We start from the raw sequence: 16,829 nt of genomic DNA, 5'->3' as shown, positions 1-16,829 counted from the left end.
GTTCAAGAAAGATTCAAATTGACTGGTTTTCCTATTCTCAAAGTATGGAAACATGACAGAATACACTAGTTATTTGGTAGCAAAAATGTTTCCGCATCATCGAAAGCTATTGCATGCAATAAAGTTGCAATTTCATATTGTTTAAGACACCAAGGAAAAAACATGAATAACGAACAGTTGTAAAATATTATGAAACAGGTAATATTGCATTCGTTTGTTATGGCAATAACTAAGTTTTTAAAAAAATTTTTGAAAAATAAATACATTTAGTATCACTCTATGTCACATTATCTTGTCTTTCGACTTCAATGGCCAATATTCTTAACTTAGTTTTAATAAAATACTTTTAAGCATATAGTTAACTTTTTATTCATAAATGTGAGTTAAAAATATGAATATAAGATTCAAAAGTCTATGTGCCCGTATACAATAAAATCTCCTTAAAATTACATTTACATTGTTTTGGAAATAAATGTACATATAATATGGATTACTCTACTACCGTGGTGACATCTGTGAAACCCGATTCAATTTTGTAAAGCTTATAATTTTGAAAGAAATTATTTAATTTAAATCAAATACGCATGTAATTCTAGGACCAAAAGATTGAATAATTACAAAAAACGTATCAAAACAATATTTCGTTTTCGGAGTCTCACAGACGCTTTGCTATGTACGTGACTAAATTTCACCACGGTAGCAGAAGGTTAAAGTGCAAAACATGTATTGATAAAATATGATAAAATTTTTAATTCATTAAATATGTTGCAATGCTATATTTTTAATTTCTCGTAACTTTTTCTGTCTTTTCAATGCGTAAATAATTTTTATGACTGTACGTTTATAAAGTTTCTTTTTTGCATTCCTAGCAATTATAATCAATTGAGAATGGTAATTTTAATATTAATACAGCGTTGGTCAAAGTTTCCAGATTTTTATATTTTATTTATATGGAGAAGCATGCGCGATAATTGTCTTACATTATCTGGTAGAAAGAACAGAATGATCAAACTTTTTCATGTTAATCTTCGACATGAACATTACGGCATCATCAAGATATAAAGGTATGATTTCTATATATTATTGATTCCTATTTATTATATGTTCTATATATCTAATAATTGAGTCATTGTAATTTGTATTTAAATCCGTTTTTGTCACTTCGTACACTTTTATATTTTTGAAAACATCAACAATTTAACAAGGAAAATATACGAACAATAAGTATTTCTGAAATTCATATTTCGATACGTTTCCGACGAATGTAATGTTTTCACTAATGTTTGACACAAAGATATGTATATTGCTTCAAATATAACTTTTAAAAATTACATACAATAATGTCATATTATCTTTTCCTTTGACTATAACATTTCTGAATTCTCGTGCAGAACTCCATTAAAAATGCAATTACATCATTTATCGCTTCGAAGAAAACGCGGATATAATGGAACTATAGACGTTACAAAAAAAAAACTTATTCCACAAGCTTATGTACTGTGATGCAATATTTTTTATTTTTTGTCTTATTAGATAGAACTGGGTATAAACGGTTTTTATGGCTGCACAATTATTTCTGAATTCATCTGCTTGATATGTAGAATTTTATTGAAATTGCTATAACATTGTTCACCACTTTGAAGAATACGCGGACATAGTAGAACTATAGAAGGTATGAAAAAACTTGTTCAGCATAATCATGATGTACTGCGATGCAATATTTTTCATCTCTTGTCTCATTTTACTAGATATAAACGGTTAGATATAAACAATTTTTATGACTATAATGCTATGCTCGTAAAACTTCGTCTTAGGGTGCCAACAGCTGTAATCAATTGGGGATAGCGTTTTCAATATTTAATGCCGCATTCAACATACGTGTGGAGTTTTCGATGAAGGGTGAATGTCGCTTCACATTTATTACGAAAAGAGCGTGACAACTCTTCACATTAATTTTGACCATGGACATTACGGAATCTTTAGGTTACAAAGGTAATACACTAATACTGCATCATATTATTTTTAGTATGCGTAATCTACTTGTTGAATAGATGAATTACTATAATTTTGTGTTCAATAATCTTTATCTTATTATGACTTTTTCTTTATAAAAAATTATTAGATTTCATGTGGGCTGTTGAAATACATCGCTTAGGTTTGGAAATAATTGGCTTATGGCCTAAAAAGGACAAATTCAATAACTTATTACCGAATCTTCGTGTAAGCATTATTTTAATTTTAATAATATTTGTTATCAATGTGCCAACTATACAAGGGATTTTGCAAGTTTGGGGCAATATGGTATTGGTAGTAGACAATTTACGTATTGCACTACCTCCATTAATAGCATCATTGAAATATGTTATTATGCTGTGGAAACGAACAGGTATATCTAGAATTATTTAATATAATTTATATAAAAAACTTATTAAGTTTTACAATCAGAAACTAAAAATTACTTATTTGTGTATAATAATATATGCCGGAATTAATAGAATGCCTCTGATAATAAATAGTTCAAAATTCTAATACATTAATAATAAAGCTTTATTCATATTTTTTACTAGTTCTTTTGTCGATTATAAACATGATGGCGGAAGATTGGATGGCATTTAAGTCTAATATAGAGAGAACCGTGATGATAAAACAAGCACAAACTGCACGATTAATCATGGTTGTTGGATACGTTATCGTGATAATAGGGCTTCTTACAGTTACTATTCCCTCTCTTTTTGGCATACAAATAATGTCAGGATTGAATCTCACGGATCGGCAAAAGTCGTTACCATTCTTAACATATCACTTTTATGATACAGATAAGAGTCCGCAGTTTGAATTAATGTTTTGTATTCAAACTATATCGTTCTCGTTTTTAGCTATTGCATATATGTCTACAGATATTTTTTTAGTGCTAATAGTTCTTCACATTTGTGGCCAATTAGAAAACTTTAGATGCCGCTTAATTAATTTGATGTTATACAAGAGTTTCAACAAAACTTTAAATAACATCGTAGCGTCACATTTACGTATAATCAGGTATACTTTTTATTACAACAGTAGTAACATTTAACTAAATAAATGTTATTGCTTAAATTTTTTAAAGCATTGCATTTTGATTGGAATTAGTATAGTAGTTTTATTTCTCAATTACTAAGCAAAAATAATATAACTATCCAGTAACTGTTCAAAAAATATAAAATTTCTACAAGGGTACGTATCGTTTTATTGGTTTTTAAATAATAATCTTCTTAAATATTTTTATATTTATAGATTTGCGGATAATATCGAAAATACATACTCTTTAATGATGTTAATAATGGTACTTCATTTTATTATTGTATTTTGTCTAACCGGGTTCTGTTTACTAATGTAAGATTTAGTGAAACATTACGAAAAAATATTTTAATACACATTCATAACTTCTTTATTTTTTTGTAATTTATACGTTTTAATTTCTTATTGACAGAGAAATGGATGAAGTTGTTATGTCAAAAATCTACATATCAATAATGGCTATTATTACCTTATTGATGAATACTTTTTTGTACTGTGGTGCAGGAGAAATTATATCGGAGCAAGTAAGTAATAGCAATTAAGTTATACTTATAATGTGAATAAATAATTAAAAAATTTACTTTTTTTATCTCGTAACGAAGTTATTAGTGAATTTTGGAAAACAAATAAAAAGTCTTCATAATTTTGATGGAATCATAATGCCATATTTTATTTAATAACATTACTAACAAAGAAAGGTGTATAAGGTGTTTACAAAATAGTTGGCCAAACCTTAAGAGTATATTTCACTCATTGTAAGAATGAAAAAAGGGTCATATAAACATGGGTTCGGAAATGCTTCCTTCTCAAGTTATAAACATTTTTTTATTGATTTTACAGAAATTGTTGGAAATGATTTCCTTCCGCATCAATGCATGCTTCGCAACGACGTCATCAATAGATGGTAGAAGAGAACCCATCGCTTGGTCTGCACGTTCTCTAGATTGATCTCTTTGGATTTTTACTTTACTTGGGTCCATCTTAAGATTCTCGTGTATGATTCTCTTGTTGCTACTATGGAAGTAATCCAGAATCGTATTATCGCTGCGTGTGAAAAAATACGAAATACTTCGGGAATATTTAAACGTCTTCGACAATCCATGAGACATCGATGCAAAACATGTATTGATGCGGAAGGAAATCATTTCTAGCAATTTCTGTAAAGTCAATAAAAATGTTTATAACTTGAAAAGGAAACATTTCCTAACGCATGTTTATATAACTTTTTTCATTTTTACAGTGAGTAAAATAACCATATCATATGTTCTTAAAGTTTAGCCAACTATTTTTGAAACACCCTGTAGAAGTACAATAGTCCTTCAATTTTGATAAGCTTTTAATATGTTGTACTACGGATCAAAATAAGGGACACATATTCTTTTATATATGTTCGTATTCACTTTTAAAGAATAAAACACCCGATTTTGAAGAAAATCGGTATTTTTCTTTCGAAGCAAATATCGTTAAAATTATAAGAGATAGAGATAATGTTCTTTATGAAAATTGAGTGGTTTAAAAAATATTTTATAACATATAACATGATAAAAAGATTTTTTTAAACCTTTTCTTCAAAAATTTATAAAAAATTAAAAAAAAATTCTTTTTATTACTGTTATATTCTTCAAGCCATTCAACTTTCATGCCAAATATTTTTTCCTATTTCTTTCAGTTACGATATTCACTTCAAAGAAAAAATGCTGATTTTCTTAGAAACGGGTGTTTCACCTCCTAAAAGTGAAAACGGGTACGTATAAAAAAATACGTGTCCTTTATTTTGATATAAAATATTAAACTACACTAGTAGTTTATTAAATTACATATTAAATTACAACAAAACTATTAAACGCACTATAAAATATTAAAGGCTCGTCAAAATCAGAAGATAATACTTTCGTACCTTCCTTGCAAGAAAAACTATTAAAAGTTTATTATGTCATTCATTTATATATGTTTCATGTATTTCATAAAAGCCTGTTACAACATTAACAATGCGAATTCATAAAAATTAAAGCCGATTATAATTTTTCTTTGGTCAAAAATAACTTAAATCTTAATTAATTTTTACGAATTATTTTTTGAAAATAATTTTCTGTGAAATAACATGTAACATAACTATGATTCAGGCCTAATAAAAGAAAATAACCGTGGTCAGTAACACGCAAATTATTTGATTATAGTTTAAAAATCTTCATTTAAGTTTATTAGTTATATAAACTTTATAAGTTTTTAAATTAAAATATCTTGCGTTCCACTAACACTTCCGCGCTTATATACTCTCATAATATCTTACGTTCCACTAACACTTCCGCGCTTATATACTCTCATTAGCCTTGCATTAGTTGTTAACGTTTGCAAACGTTGCTAAGTTTTTTGACAATTTTGAAAGTTAGATTTTTATTTATGTTTAAATAATACATACGTTAATGTTTTTGTATATATATTTGTTAAGTGCAATACAGTATATCGTGCAATGTGCAATCTTGAATGGTACAAACTGGAATCAAGAAAGGCAAGAAATCTTATTTTATTAATGATGCGAGCACGCCATCCTTGTTGCATTACTGCAGGAAAAATTATTCCATTGACAATGGCTACTTTTTGCAACGTAAGAATACTTAAAATCTTTATGCTTTAAGTTTGCGCTTTTTGCAAAAAAGTTACTATTGCTCTTAAAAAAAGTTCTTGTTTATATTAGCTCGTAATGTTAATATAAATGTAATTACTTTTAGGTGCTAAAAACTTCGACTGGATATATATCGTTTTTACTGGCAAAACGTAGTTAAAAAGCGAGATAATATATTAGCATTTACGTATCGCAGAGAAATAAGTGTATATGCAATTAAATAGTTACGAGTAGACAACAATACATATTGCATTAACAATTGTTGCAGAAATGAATTCTTTTTGCTTATTATTACGTTTGCTTTTTATTGTAAATTAAATTAAGTATTTTGTAATGCAATGATGTTTTCATTGACCCTCAAAGAAATATCTTGATAAAGTTTAATATGTTTGTGTTTACATATTAAAGAGAAGAGAAAACTGAACAGCACAAAGTATCAAAAATATAGAACTATATTCTCAATTTATTTTTATTTATAAAAGTGCTTCTAAATATTTATACTGTAAAAAGATTAGTAAATGCACACAAATAATATATTGTTGCGTCCAAAGGAGAACTCGCACACACGCACTCGCGGAACTTTATTAGCACAAGAGCACTTTCACACGCGACTCCCGCACTCATCAAGGAATAGGCTTTTTTTTAAAAAGTAACCATTTTATTAGCGCAAGACGTAACACAAAACCGAGATAAGACAGAACAACAGTTGACAACGAACGATCGTCAATAAAGTACAGATTTTCTCCAAAGTCAGCTGTTCGCAAGCCCGACCGTCCATACCGGGCGTAACAGTATATAAAAATTACATAATTATTCCTCTATATATAAAATAGTCATGCAATTTTATAAAAATTAATGTTCTAAAAGTATGTATATTTACATTCTATTCATGTTTGTCACAATGATAGACACATTTCAAATTAAGTTTTTTAAAATTATATACAATAATGTCATATTACCTTCACTTTTGACTGTAACTTTTCTAAATTCTCGAGCTTCATATGCAGAATTGTATTGAAAATGCTATTAGAACGTTTACCACAAAAAAACGCAGACAAAATAATACTATAGAACATATGAAAAAAAACTTGTTCAGCATAATCATGATGTACTGCGATGCAATATTTTTTATCTCTTGTCTCATTTTACTAGATATAAACGATGTTTATGACTATAAAGTTGTGCTCGTAAAGCTTCGTCTTAGGTACCAACAGCTGTAATCAATTGAGCATAGAGTTTTCAATATTTAATGATGCGTTCAATATACGACGAGTTTTCAAAAGAGGGTGAATATTGCTTCACATTATGACAGGAAAAGCGAAATAACCGTTCATAGCAGTTTTAAACATGGACATTAAAGAACCTTCAGGTTACGAAGGTAAAACACTAACACTGTATCAAACTTTTTTATCTCATTATACACGATCTACATGCCTAATAAATTAATTACCATAAATTTGTTGTATAAATAAATATTATCGTCTCCTTTGCATAAAAAATTGAGATTTCAGATTTCGTGTGGGCCGTTGAAATACATCGCTTAGGCTTTGAAATAATGGGTTTATGGCCCAAAAATGACAAATTTGATACAAGTAATTTATGGTTAAAACTTCGCGTAGGCATTTTTTTAAGTTTAATAGTATTTGTCATTATTATTCCAATGATACTTACGGTTATACAAGTGTGGGGCAACTTGGTACTGGTAGTAGACAATTTACGTCTTGCATTACCTCTGACAATATCATTAATAAAATACGTCATTATGTTGTGGAAACGAACAGGTATGTCTAAAATTATTTAAAGCAAAATGTTTTATATAGTATAGTAACGCTCGTAAAAAAATTTTGTGGCATTACACTCCCTTACTTCAATGAATTAGCTAAATACTTAATGAAATTAATTATAAAATATATATGTAATTTTCATTTTAATTCAAGAATTCTATAAACATTTAAATAACAAGTTAGTAAGTACAATAATTTACATATAACACACAGTTGCTAATAATAAATAATTTAAAATTCTAGAATATAAAAAGTGTAGCTTTGTTTATTACTTACAGTTCTTTTGTCGATTATAAATACAATAGCGGATGATTGGATGGCATTCAAATCAAATACAGAGAGAGCTGTGATGATAAAACAAGCACAAACTGCTCGAGTAATCATGGTCATTGTATACTTTATCATAATAATAGGATGTCTTGGAGCAGTAGTTCCAGCTTTTTTTGGCATACAAATGATATCAATAACAAATCGTACAGATCAGCACAAGACGTTACTGTTCATGACATACGACTTGTATGATACCGATAAGAGTCCGCAGTATGAATTGACATTCTTTATTCATGTTATATCATTCGTGATTGCAGCTACTGTATTTATGTCGGTAGATAGTTTTTTATTGCTATTAATTCTACACATTTGTGGCCAGTTAAAAAACTTTAGACGTCGATTAATTAATATGACGTCATGCAACAACTACAACAAAACTTTAAATAATATCGTAACATCTCATTTACGTATGATCAGGTATACATACATTACAACAATAAAACATAATAACAAAAATAATTTTTACATTAAAATTGTTTTCACACGTACTTTAAATTTTAATGTCAAAATTTTATTGATAGTTTAATACAAATACTAAGTTTTAATACACATACAGTCAAATGATATGTCACATAATAATAATTTTCTATTACTATTTTTTTTACAGGAAACCATTATGTTGATTTGTTAAAAAAATGTATATATTGCAAGTACAATGTTTTTAAAAGCAATAATATGTTATATCAAATTAATAAAATTATAACATGAGTCTAAAAGGCTTATATAATCACATCGATTCTTGGTGTCAAATAATAATTTTAAATTTTTCCAATTTTTATAATTTTTAACTGAAACTGCGCGTCGAATATTCATCGAACTTGAAACACAGTCATAAAATTGAATTAGTCATATTATTACGGTTTTATGACTGTGTTTCGAGTCCTATTAATATGCACCGCGCAGTTTGAATTAGAAATTATAAAAATTGTAAAAATTATAAATTAAAAATTATCATTCGGCACCAAAAATTGCTGTAAATGACATAGGCCTTCTAGTCGCATTTTTTGAAAGCAATTCTGTGTAATCGTCACATCAGTTATTTCATCTTATCATTTTGTGTATAGTAGTATTAATATAAAATTATAAAAAAAATAGTAGTTTATGAGATGTCTCTTATTTTGTGCCAAAATATATCAGAATAAAGTATAAAATGTAGTCCGATTTCTCTAGTTATTCTGTATGTAAAATATTAAGGTAAAGTTATCGTAATTTATTGAAATAAATTGCAAAGATTGCGGGATCTCATATGTGGGATAGACAAGCAGATTTTTAAACACTAAAATCATGGAACATCGGAAACATTAACAGAAACTCGATTCAGTATTCCATCATCACTGATCACAGAATCAACTTATCACATGAAATGGACTGGAATAAAGTTGAAAGTTTAGACAGAGAAAAAGTTTTAAACAAAAGAATTGTATTTAAAATGATCTATATCCAAAAACAAAAACAGCCATTAAATTTACACACAGATCTCTTAGATCCGTTATATACAGAACTATTTACTAACGCCTGACGTTTTTATCTCTTACTTCTTTCCGAATTTACTGTTTATTTATTATAAATTCACTATCAGCTTTACTGCTCACTTTTTTATAATCGTATGTTCGATCCACATCGTTAGAATTTTGGATATCCGTTTCATGTAAGTTACTCTATCTCCGTCTAATACTTTGTATACATTCCTTTATTTTTCGTTAATTTATGCAATTGCCCTTACTTAACGTTGTTACGTCGCGTCATTCTTAAAAAAAAATGTATACACATAATTTTTTAGTATGTTCATTAAAAAAACTTATACAACGACGCGGACCATGGGGTACACTGATTACAATTGTACCGCATCCGTTTCGACTGTCAATTTTTATACCTGTGCTACACAAGCCTGATTATCATCGCATATGGATTAATAAGCTCACTGAGGATGAGCCAAACCAGAGGATCAAAAAGTCTAATTGTTTAATAATTGTTTTTTAAATAAATTAAATTATTTCTCACACGAACATCTTAGGTTAGCTCTTACGGCATTTACTCATAATATTAATTTATTTCTTCAGAGCCTTTCCTATTTTATATATTATTACTTATAAATTATTGAGTTTTCGACAACTTTACCTTAATACTTTACGAGCAGAATAACTAAAGAAATCAGATTGTATGAAACAGACAATTCCATTTAAAAAATAACGATAATCTATACATCTTTTTGTCACCTGTACTAAAAGAAAAAAAACAACGTGACTAAAATACGACTCCTTCGGAATTTTTCCACTTTAATTTTGAACATTTTTTGAAATTATCAATAATTACGGTGAAAACTGAATTGATTGGATGGATATATAATTACATAGAGTACACACGTACATACATACATACATATGTATACATATGTCCAGATAGTCACGCAGTCTTTGACACCAGAAGAGAAATACTTACTACTATAAGTTTCCCTTCGATTGCAATCACGTTGCTAATAATAAAGATACTAATCTCTGATAGGAATAACTTAAAGGCAACCGGATGGAAATTATTTTCCAAATAGCAGAAAGACAACAACGTACGGAACTTATTAGTATAAAATTTTTTTAATTTGTCATAAATAATTAGTCACATGAATACGTTGCCGATAATGTTATAAATAAAATCGGAAGGAGCTTTCTTAAATAAATATCCCTTATGAAAATAAAATTACATAAATATTAAAAAACTATCAGTAAAACTATTTGATTAAGTTCGTTACGGTTTTTACATGGATTACTTAGCGCGCGCGCGCGCGCGCGCGCGCACGCACACACACACACACACACACACACACACACCCATTTTTGTTTAAATAGAAAAATTAATTTGTTTTTCTATTTTACAGAGGTTTAAACAGAAATACACTTTCATATATATATATAATATTATAACATTTTAATCAAAAATTCTGTAAATAGTAAAAATGTAAAGAAATATATAATATGTCAGCCAGCTATATTACCAGTATTGTTAGTCTGCGTGCTTGAATTACAAAATTACCATTGTTATACCGATAAATATTTTATACACAATAATAAGAATATTTATTATTAATACTTCGACTACCGATATGAAAAATCTCTTTGCGTTTAAAGCTATTGAACAGTTTTAAATAGTTATTATTGTAGAGAGTTCAACTACTGAAAGATAAAAATTATACATATAAACTATTGAAAGTAGTGTGCTGTAGTGATCATTGCAAATAATTTGATTAATTGAGTCAATAATCATTCAATAAAAAAATTAATGAAAAATGATTATTGCAAATAATCTAATTTGCAATCAATAATCACTACAGTGAAAAACTATTGAAAAATGATTATTGCAAACAATCTGATTATGGAACCAACAATCACTGACTCAAAAACTATTGAAAAGTGATTATTGCGAACAATCTGTTTATTAGATTCTACATAATCGCTTTAAAAAATGAATAATCACTATTGAAAGCTAATAGTGATTATTGGCTTTCCAATAATTTATTTCCATAAGGGATGCAACTCATTAAAATATACTTTTATCAAATCGATAGTAATATGAAAGAACTTGCTATCTGGGTATGTAGGTATTGATTGTTAAAAAAAAAAAGATAAGGTAACATGATAAAAAATGTACTACATTAGATAAAAGTTAATCTTATGATAACTGAATAACTATCTGATATTAAATTTTTCTACATTTCATTTTCTTCAATTGTTAACTATTTTTTAAATATATACAACTTATATCAAGTTGTGTATCTGATTCAATTTTATTGATTTTCTCTTAATTACAGTTTGTGTAACTAAATTTACACAATCCTGAAACATGGTTGTTTTCGTTCTAAAACTTTTTTTCAATGTAGTACACTGATAGAGAATATTCTGCAGTATCCTAGGCACCCAGTTACTGTCTATACGGCACTCGTGGACAGAAGACTATTCCTCACAGCTACTGTCTATATGGCGAAATATTTGAGAACGTTACATAGTACGCTTTATTATCGTATACAAAAGTCTTGACGCATAATCTACTCTCTGTAAATGCAGTAAATAAATTTTCCAATTTTTAATCTATTTGCCGTAGCTTAAACCCTAGATTAAAGCAGTTTACCAGGCAAAAATACGTTTTCCATTTCCCCAGTTATTATTTAATACTAATAGATCAACCTTTAGGTATACTTTTTAATCAATTGAAATGATCATTATTTTTTGTATTTTTCTTTAAATTTTGCGCATTTTCGTGCCCTGCGATCAAAGCGTAACATCTTGATTAAGATTCTATGTAGTTTTAATTCTCAATTACTAAAGAACTATTACTAGAAATAATATAAACATTTAGAAACTGTCTAAAGTATGAAATTTCTTTTAGGCCATCGTATGTAACGCTTTATTTTTATTTTTAAGTGACAATCTCCTTAAATAAGTTTTATTTTTACAGATTTGCCGATAATATCGAAAATACGTACACTTTAATAATGTTAATTGTGGTACTTCACTTCGTTATAGTATTTTGCCTAAGCGGGTTCTGTTTAATATTGTAAGATTTAATGAATCTTATCTATCATTGTCAAAAATTATTTTATTGCATATTCATAACTTTTTAATTTTGTTTATAATTTATACGTTTAATTTCTGATTCACAGAGAAATTGATGAAGTCATTACGGCAAAAATTTACTTTTCGATTACTATGCTTATAACTTTATTAATAAATGCTTTTTTGTACTGTGGTGCAGGAGAACTTCTAGCGGAACAAGTAAATAATACCAACTAAATTATAACTATAATGTGCACAATTATAAATTAAAATCTACTTTATTTTATAGTAAATAATTTACATTCATTAATATATTTTAAAGAACTAATATAAAGTCCACATAATTCTGATAAAGTCGTGATGTCAGTTTGTTAAATATTGAAATAAAAAAAAGCAATTAAAAATTTGATATGTCAATTATACATACATACATACATACATACATACATACATACATACATACATACATACATACATACATACATACATACATACATACATACATACATACATACATACATACATACATACATACATACATACATACATACATACATACATACATACATACATACATACATATATATATATATATATATATATATATATATATATATATATATTATAAAGGACTTACAATTTACATTAACAAAAATCCGAATTCACACGAATAAGAGCCGATTATAATTTTTTGGCTGACTAAATGTAAACTGACTTTATTAGATCTTTATAAATTAACTTTCGAAAATAATTTTTGATAAAATGACATATAAGAATAATTCATCATGCAGAGCTAATGAGAATATAAATGCAATTATAGGGCGCAAGTTATTACAGTTTTTTTTTGTTTAATTGTATGAAGGTTTTTGATCTAAAACAACGTGCGCTCCCAAAACCGCACCTACACTTCCTGCAACATGTTGCGCCATTTGATATTACCAAAAATAAGATTTTTAAATTTAATCAATATGTCAGTTAATATATTTCTGTATATGTATTCTTGAAGTGTAATGCAGTATATCGTGCAATGTGCAATCTTGAATGGTACAAATTGGAATCAAGAAAAGCGAGAAATCTTATTTTATTAATGATTCAAGCACGCTATCCTATTTGTATTACTGCAGGAAAGATTATTCCATTAACAATGTCTACTTTTTCCAGCGTAAGAATATTTAAAATCTATGTTTTAATTTTTATTCTTTGATAAGAATGGAAATATCTATGAGTTTTGAGAAAAGTTCTTTTTTTATTGGTTCGTACTGTCTGTAAATAAAAATGTAATTATTTTTAGGTATTAAAAACATCATGTGGATATATAACATTTTTATTGGCGAAACATGGTTAAAGATTAAGACGATATATTAATATTTACGTATCGTAGAAAAATAAATGCATTTACATATCACAAAGAAATAAGTGTATAGTCAACTAAATAATTACAAGTTAGCAGTATATTATATTAACAATTACTACAATAGAAATTTTTTTTTGCTTATTACTACATTTGCAATTTATTATTAACTATATTATGAATTTTGTAATGTGACGATATTTTTATTGCGCCTAATAGAAATAGTTTGATAAAATTTTTGTGTTTGTGTTTACGCGTCAAGCAGAAGGCAAATGGGGCTGATTAAACGGACCAATTTTGTGACAACTTCTCGTACGTATTGCTTTTACAAATTTGGAAAATTTATTTCTGAATTAAAGTATATGCATTAATACATGTTATTTAATTAGGACCTATTTGATATTAGATAAATATGATGTCCAAAGCTGTCAAATTATGATAATTTTACTGCTAATGTAAAGTTTGTATTAAATGTATTACAGACTTTCAGTACTGCATTTTATTAAAAAACTTGTATACGTACATATGTTTGCACATATTGCACAATATTTATCTTTCTTCTAATTAATACATAATTTTAAAACAAAACAATGTATTTTTTAAAAAGCCATTTTTTTTAGTTTATTCATGTGATGAGCCATATCATTTCTATTCCTCTTGATCCTTTATGCAGTGTCGATACATATTTTCATAAACAATATTCATTGTAATATACTAAATATATGTTAACTTTGAATTTAAGATCTATTAAATTATTAAAGAACAAATTAATAAATATAATCACATCACTAAAGTGCCGAACACATACAAATGTATGTATTGTTACGGTCGGTATGACGATCGAGCTAACGATCAGCTCAATGTCTTGAGGAAAATCAATATTTTTATGACAATCGATCGGCAACTGTTTTTTTGTCTTAGGTTTTATCATCGAGGTATAACACGTACTTTCAATAAAATTGTAATTTTATAAAGTCTGCTTTATTTGACGAGCGCGAGTGTGTTTTCAAATTTTGCGACTGTGAGAACAAGCAGAACTACGGTCTTAACAATGTATATCCAAATAGCCATACATTCTTTCAACAACTGAAAGCTAATAATCATACATATAATAATATACATATACTATTAAAAAAAGTGTGCTATAGTAATTATTGCAAATAATCTGATTAATAGAATCAGTAATCACTCAATAAAAGAACTATTAGAGAATGATTATTGCAAACAATCTGATTATGAAATAATTACTCACTCAAAAATTATTAGGAAGTGATTACAGTAGAATCTCCTTAACTTTGACCCTATGAGGCAATCCAAAAAACAGAATGCCATATTTATATTATATCCTGACCACAGAACGAGTCTACCAATCACCATGTACTTACGCGTACACAGTGATTGGTAGATTCGTGCTGTGGTGAGCGTGTTCTATAAAAAAAGGGGTATAATATTAGTATCTGTAAAAGTACATGTGAAGGAATGCAAAGATTATAGAAGGCCAAAGTTAAGGAGGTTCTATTGTAATGTGAACAATTTGATTATTCAATGCTACATATTCAGAATTAGAAAATAAATCATCACTATTCAAAGCTATTAGTGATCATTTGCTTTCAAATAAGTCATTTCCATAAAGGATGCAACTCATAAAAATACATTTTTTATCAAATTAATATTAACAGGCGGGAACTTGCTATCTGAGTATGTATGTATTCAATATTGAAAAAAAGATAAGGTAAACACAATTAAAATTGTACTACTTTAGCTACAAATTATGATACTTGACCAATTGTTTAATATTATATTTATTTACATTTCAGTTTCTTTAAGTTTTATTTAAATCTTATTATACCGGGTTACTCATTTTAACTTATCACCCTAAATATTTCTGTTTTCTTGCATTTTACAAGAAAATGTTTCAGAGAAAAGTTGTATGGTTTCAAGGGGGATGCAAGGTGTCATTAATTTGATCTTGAATAGTTGCTTGAAGGTCACGTAAAGCTTACCTTCATGTTTTTAAATGGTACTGCCTACTTCGTATTGCATATTCTTGTAGCTTATCCCAAGGTCTTTCCAAAACACTATAATTAAATGTTTTTTTCGTTAAGTATTTTTTCAGTTATAAAACTTGAAAGTTGCACTACCGTCGACATTAGCATCAAGATGTACCACGTGTAGGTTGCCCGGTCGGATTTACACATTTTTTGTGTTCGAAGAAAGATCGGAGGATGATCCAACTAATCAAGGTAAGATCGGTCGGTGAGCCAGTCAGTTAAGACAAGATTGATCGGTGATTCAGTTAGTCAAGGCAAGATCGGAAAAGGTTCGTCCAATTAAGGCAAGATTTTGAGAATTTTCTATCGTAATAAGTGTTTGAAAATTTTGAGCAATTTTCAGAAGGATATTTTTAGAAATAGAATTGCATGGCTGAACCAATTGCATGCCTAAACACCATCTTACGTCACCTTCCAAACTATACAACTGTTGTCTAAAACATTTTCTTGTAAAACGCAAAAGAACAGAAATATTTGGGGTAATAGATTAAAATGGGTCACCCTGTATATACAATTAATATCAAGTTGTTTATCTAACTTAATTTTATTCATTCTTTCCATTGCAAAATTTTTTTTTTAATGTAGACATACCCTGGTAGAAAATATCGTGCAGTTTTCCGAAATACTTATCGAGTTGTTGACTATACGGCGTTTTGGAAGAGAACAACTATTCGGCGCAGCTTTTGACTAGATGGCAAGATGCTCGAGCGCCTTACTCGTTTAAAGTATGCATTATTGTCGTACACCTAATACCTCTGATGTCATAATTAGAAATTTCGAAAAAATCGATTTTCGATTGTTTGCATATTCCGATACTGTATTGTTTAGGAATATCTTCCTGTTTGCCTTTTCAAAAAAATACGCAAAATTAATATAAGAAAAGTTAAAATATACAGGCGCGCGGCCGAAAGCAAATGCCTGCTATTTAATTGACACAAAAAAGAGTTTAGGAATATAAAGAAGGCTCGACAATAAAAAAAGAGAAACGGTTGCTGGTGAAGCTAAATGTACTTTGGAGGCTGTATTCTACAATGCAGAAAATTTTTTAATTGTATAAGTACGATTTTTATAAATATTATAATGATGTTAAAAATA

General features: G+C 28.1%; 3 protein-coding genes and 1 long non-coding RNA gene across 6 annotated transcripts in view; 3 read left to right on the top strand and 1 right to left on the bottom strand.

The window, feature by feature from the left end:
- Positions 1 to 16,829, bottom strand: part of LOC120358255 — an 84,364-nt gene that overhangs the window by 24,623 nt on the left and 42,912 nt on the right. The window lies entirely within an intron of this gene.
- On the top strand, positions 426 to 6,011 carry LOC105193974 (odorant receptor 43a). Of its 2 annotated transcripts, none has more exons than XM_039451871.1 (8): positions 426 to 1,064; positions 1,534 to 1,992; positions 2,123 to 2,386; positions 2,568 to 3,036; positions 3,271 to 3,369; positions 3,467 to 3,578; positions 5,504 to 5,659; positions 5,784 to 6,011. In XM_039451871.1, exons 2-8 carry the CDS (start codon positions 1,962 to 1,964, stop codon positions 5,835 to 5,837), a joined length of 1,185 nt encoding a protein of 394 aa, XP_039307805.1. In that variant the 5' UTR covers positions 426 to 1,064; positions 1,534 to 1,961; the 3' UTR covers positions 5,838 to 6,011. The 2 variants fall into 2 exon arrangements, with proteins under 2 accessions (XP_039307805.1, XP_039307806.1); XM_039451872.1 differs by having other exon boundaries at positions 426 to 1,672; positions 1,815 to 1,992.
- On the top strand, positions 6,978 to 8,355 carry LOC120358248. Its single transcript, XM_039451874.1, has 3 exons — positions 6,978 to 7,055; positions 7,189 to 7,458; positions 7,740 to 8,355. The coding sequence occupies exons 1-3, from the start codon at positions 7,025 to 7,027 to the stop codon at positions 8,315 to 8,317; spliced, it is 879 nt and encodes a 292-aa protein (XP_039307808.1). The 5' UTR covers positions 6,978 to 7,024; the 3' UTR covers positions 8,318 to 8,355.
- LOC120358250 (odorant receptor 85b-like) lies at positions 12,238 to 14,271 on the top strand. 2 transcript variants are annotated; one of them, XR_005575225.1, is made up of 5 exons: positions 12,238 to 12,333; positions 12,440 to 12,551; positions 13,339 to 13,494; positions 13,624 to 13,995; positions 14,073 to 14,271. XR_005575225.1 is itself a non-coding variant. In XM_039451876.1 (4 exons), the coding sequence occupies exons 1-4, from the start codon at positions 12,272 to 12,274 to the stop codon at positions 13,675 to 13,677; spliced, it is 384 nt and encodes a 127-aa protein (XP_039307810.1). In that variant the 5' UTR covers positions 12,238 to 12,271; the 3' UTR covers positions 13,678 to 14,271. The 2 variants fall into 2 exon arrangements, 1 of the variants encoding a protein (XP_039307810.1); XM_039451876.1 differs by having other exon boundaries at positions 13,624 to 14,271.

Source organism: Solenopsis invicta, chromosome 7 (assembly GCF_016802725.1).
Source record: "Solenopsis invicta isolate M01_SB chromosome 7, UNIL_Sinv_3.0, whole genome shotgun sequence".
Classification (NCBI taxonomy): domain Eukaryota; kingdom Metazoa; phylum Arthropoda; class Insecta; order Hymenoptera; family Formicidae; genus Solenopsis; species Solenopsis invicta.
The sequence above is the reverse complement of the archived record's forward strand: the minus strand, read 5'-3'. Positions and strand labels throughout refer to the sequence as shown.

Coding starts and splice junctions, on each gene's coding strand:
- LOC120358250 (XM_039451876.1), top strand. CDS start 12,272: ATGTTAATTGTGGTACTTCACTTCGTTATAGTATTTTGCCTAAGCGGG. Junction 12,552..13,338: donor GAGAACTTCTAGCGGAACAA/GTAAATAATACC, acceptor GTATTCTTGAAG/TGTAATGCAGTATATCGTGC. Junction 13,495..13,623: donor CAATGTCTACTTTTTCCAGC/GTAAGAATATTT, acceptor AATTATTTTTAG/GTATTAAAAACATCATGTGG.
- LOC120358248 (XM_039451874.1), top strand. CDS start 7,025: ATGGACATTAAAGAACCTTCAGGTTACGAAG. Junction 7,056..7,188: donor AGAACCTTCAGGTTACGAAG/GTAAAACACTAA, acceptor TTGAGATTTCAG/ATTTCGTGTGGGCCGTTGAA. Junction 7,459..7,739: donor TATGTTGTGGAAACGAACAG/GTATGTCTAAAA, acceptor TATTACTTACAG/TTCTTTTGTCGATTATAAAT.
- LOC105193974 (XM_039451871.1), top strand. CDS start 1,962: ATGGACATTACGGAATCTTTAGGTTACAAAG. Junction 3,370..3,466: donor ACCGGGTTCTGTTTACTAAT/GTAAGATTTAGT, acceptor TCTTATTGACAG/AGAAATGGATGAAGTTGTTA. Junction 3,579..5,503: donor GAGAAATTATATCGGAGCAA/GTAAGTAATAGC, acceptor ATATTTGTTAAG/TGCAATACAGTATATCGTGC.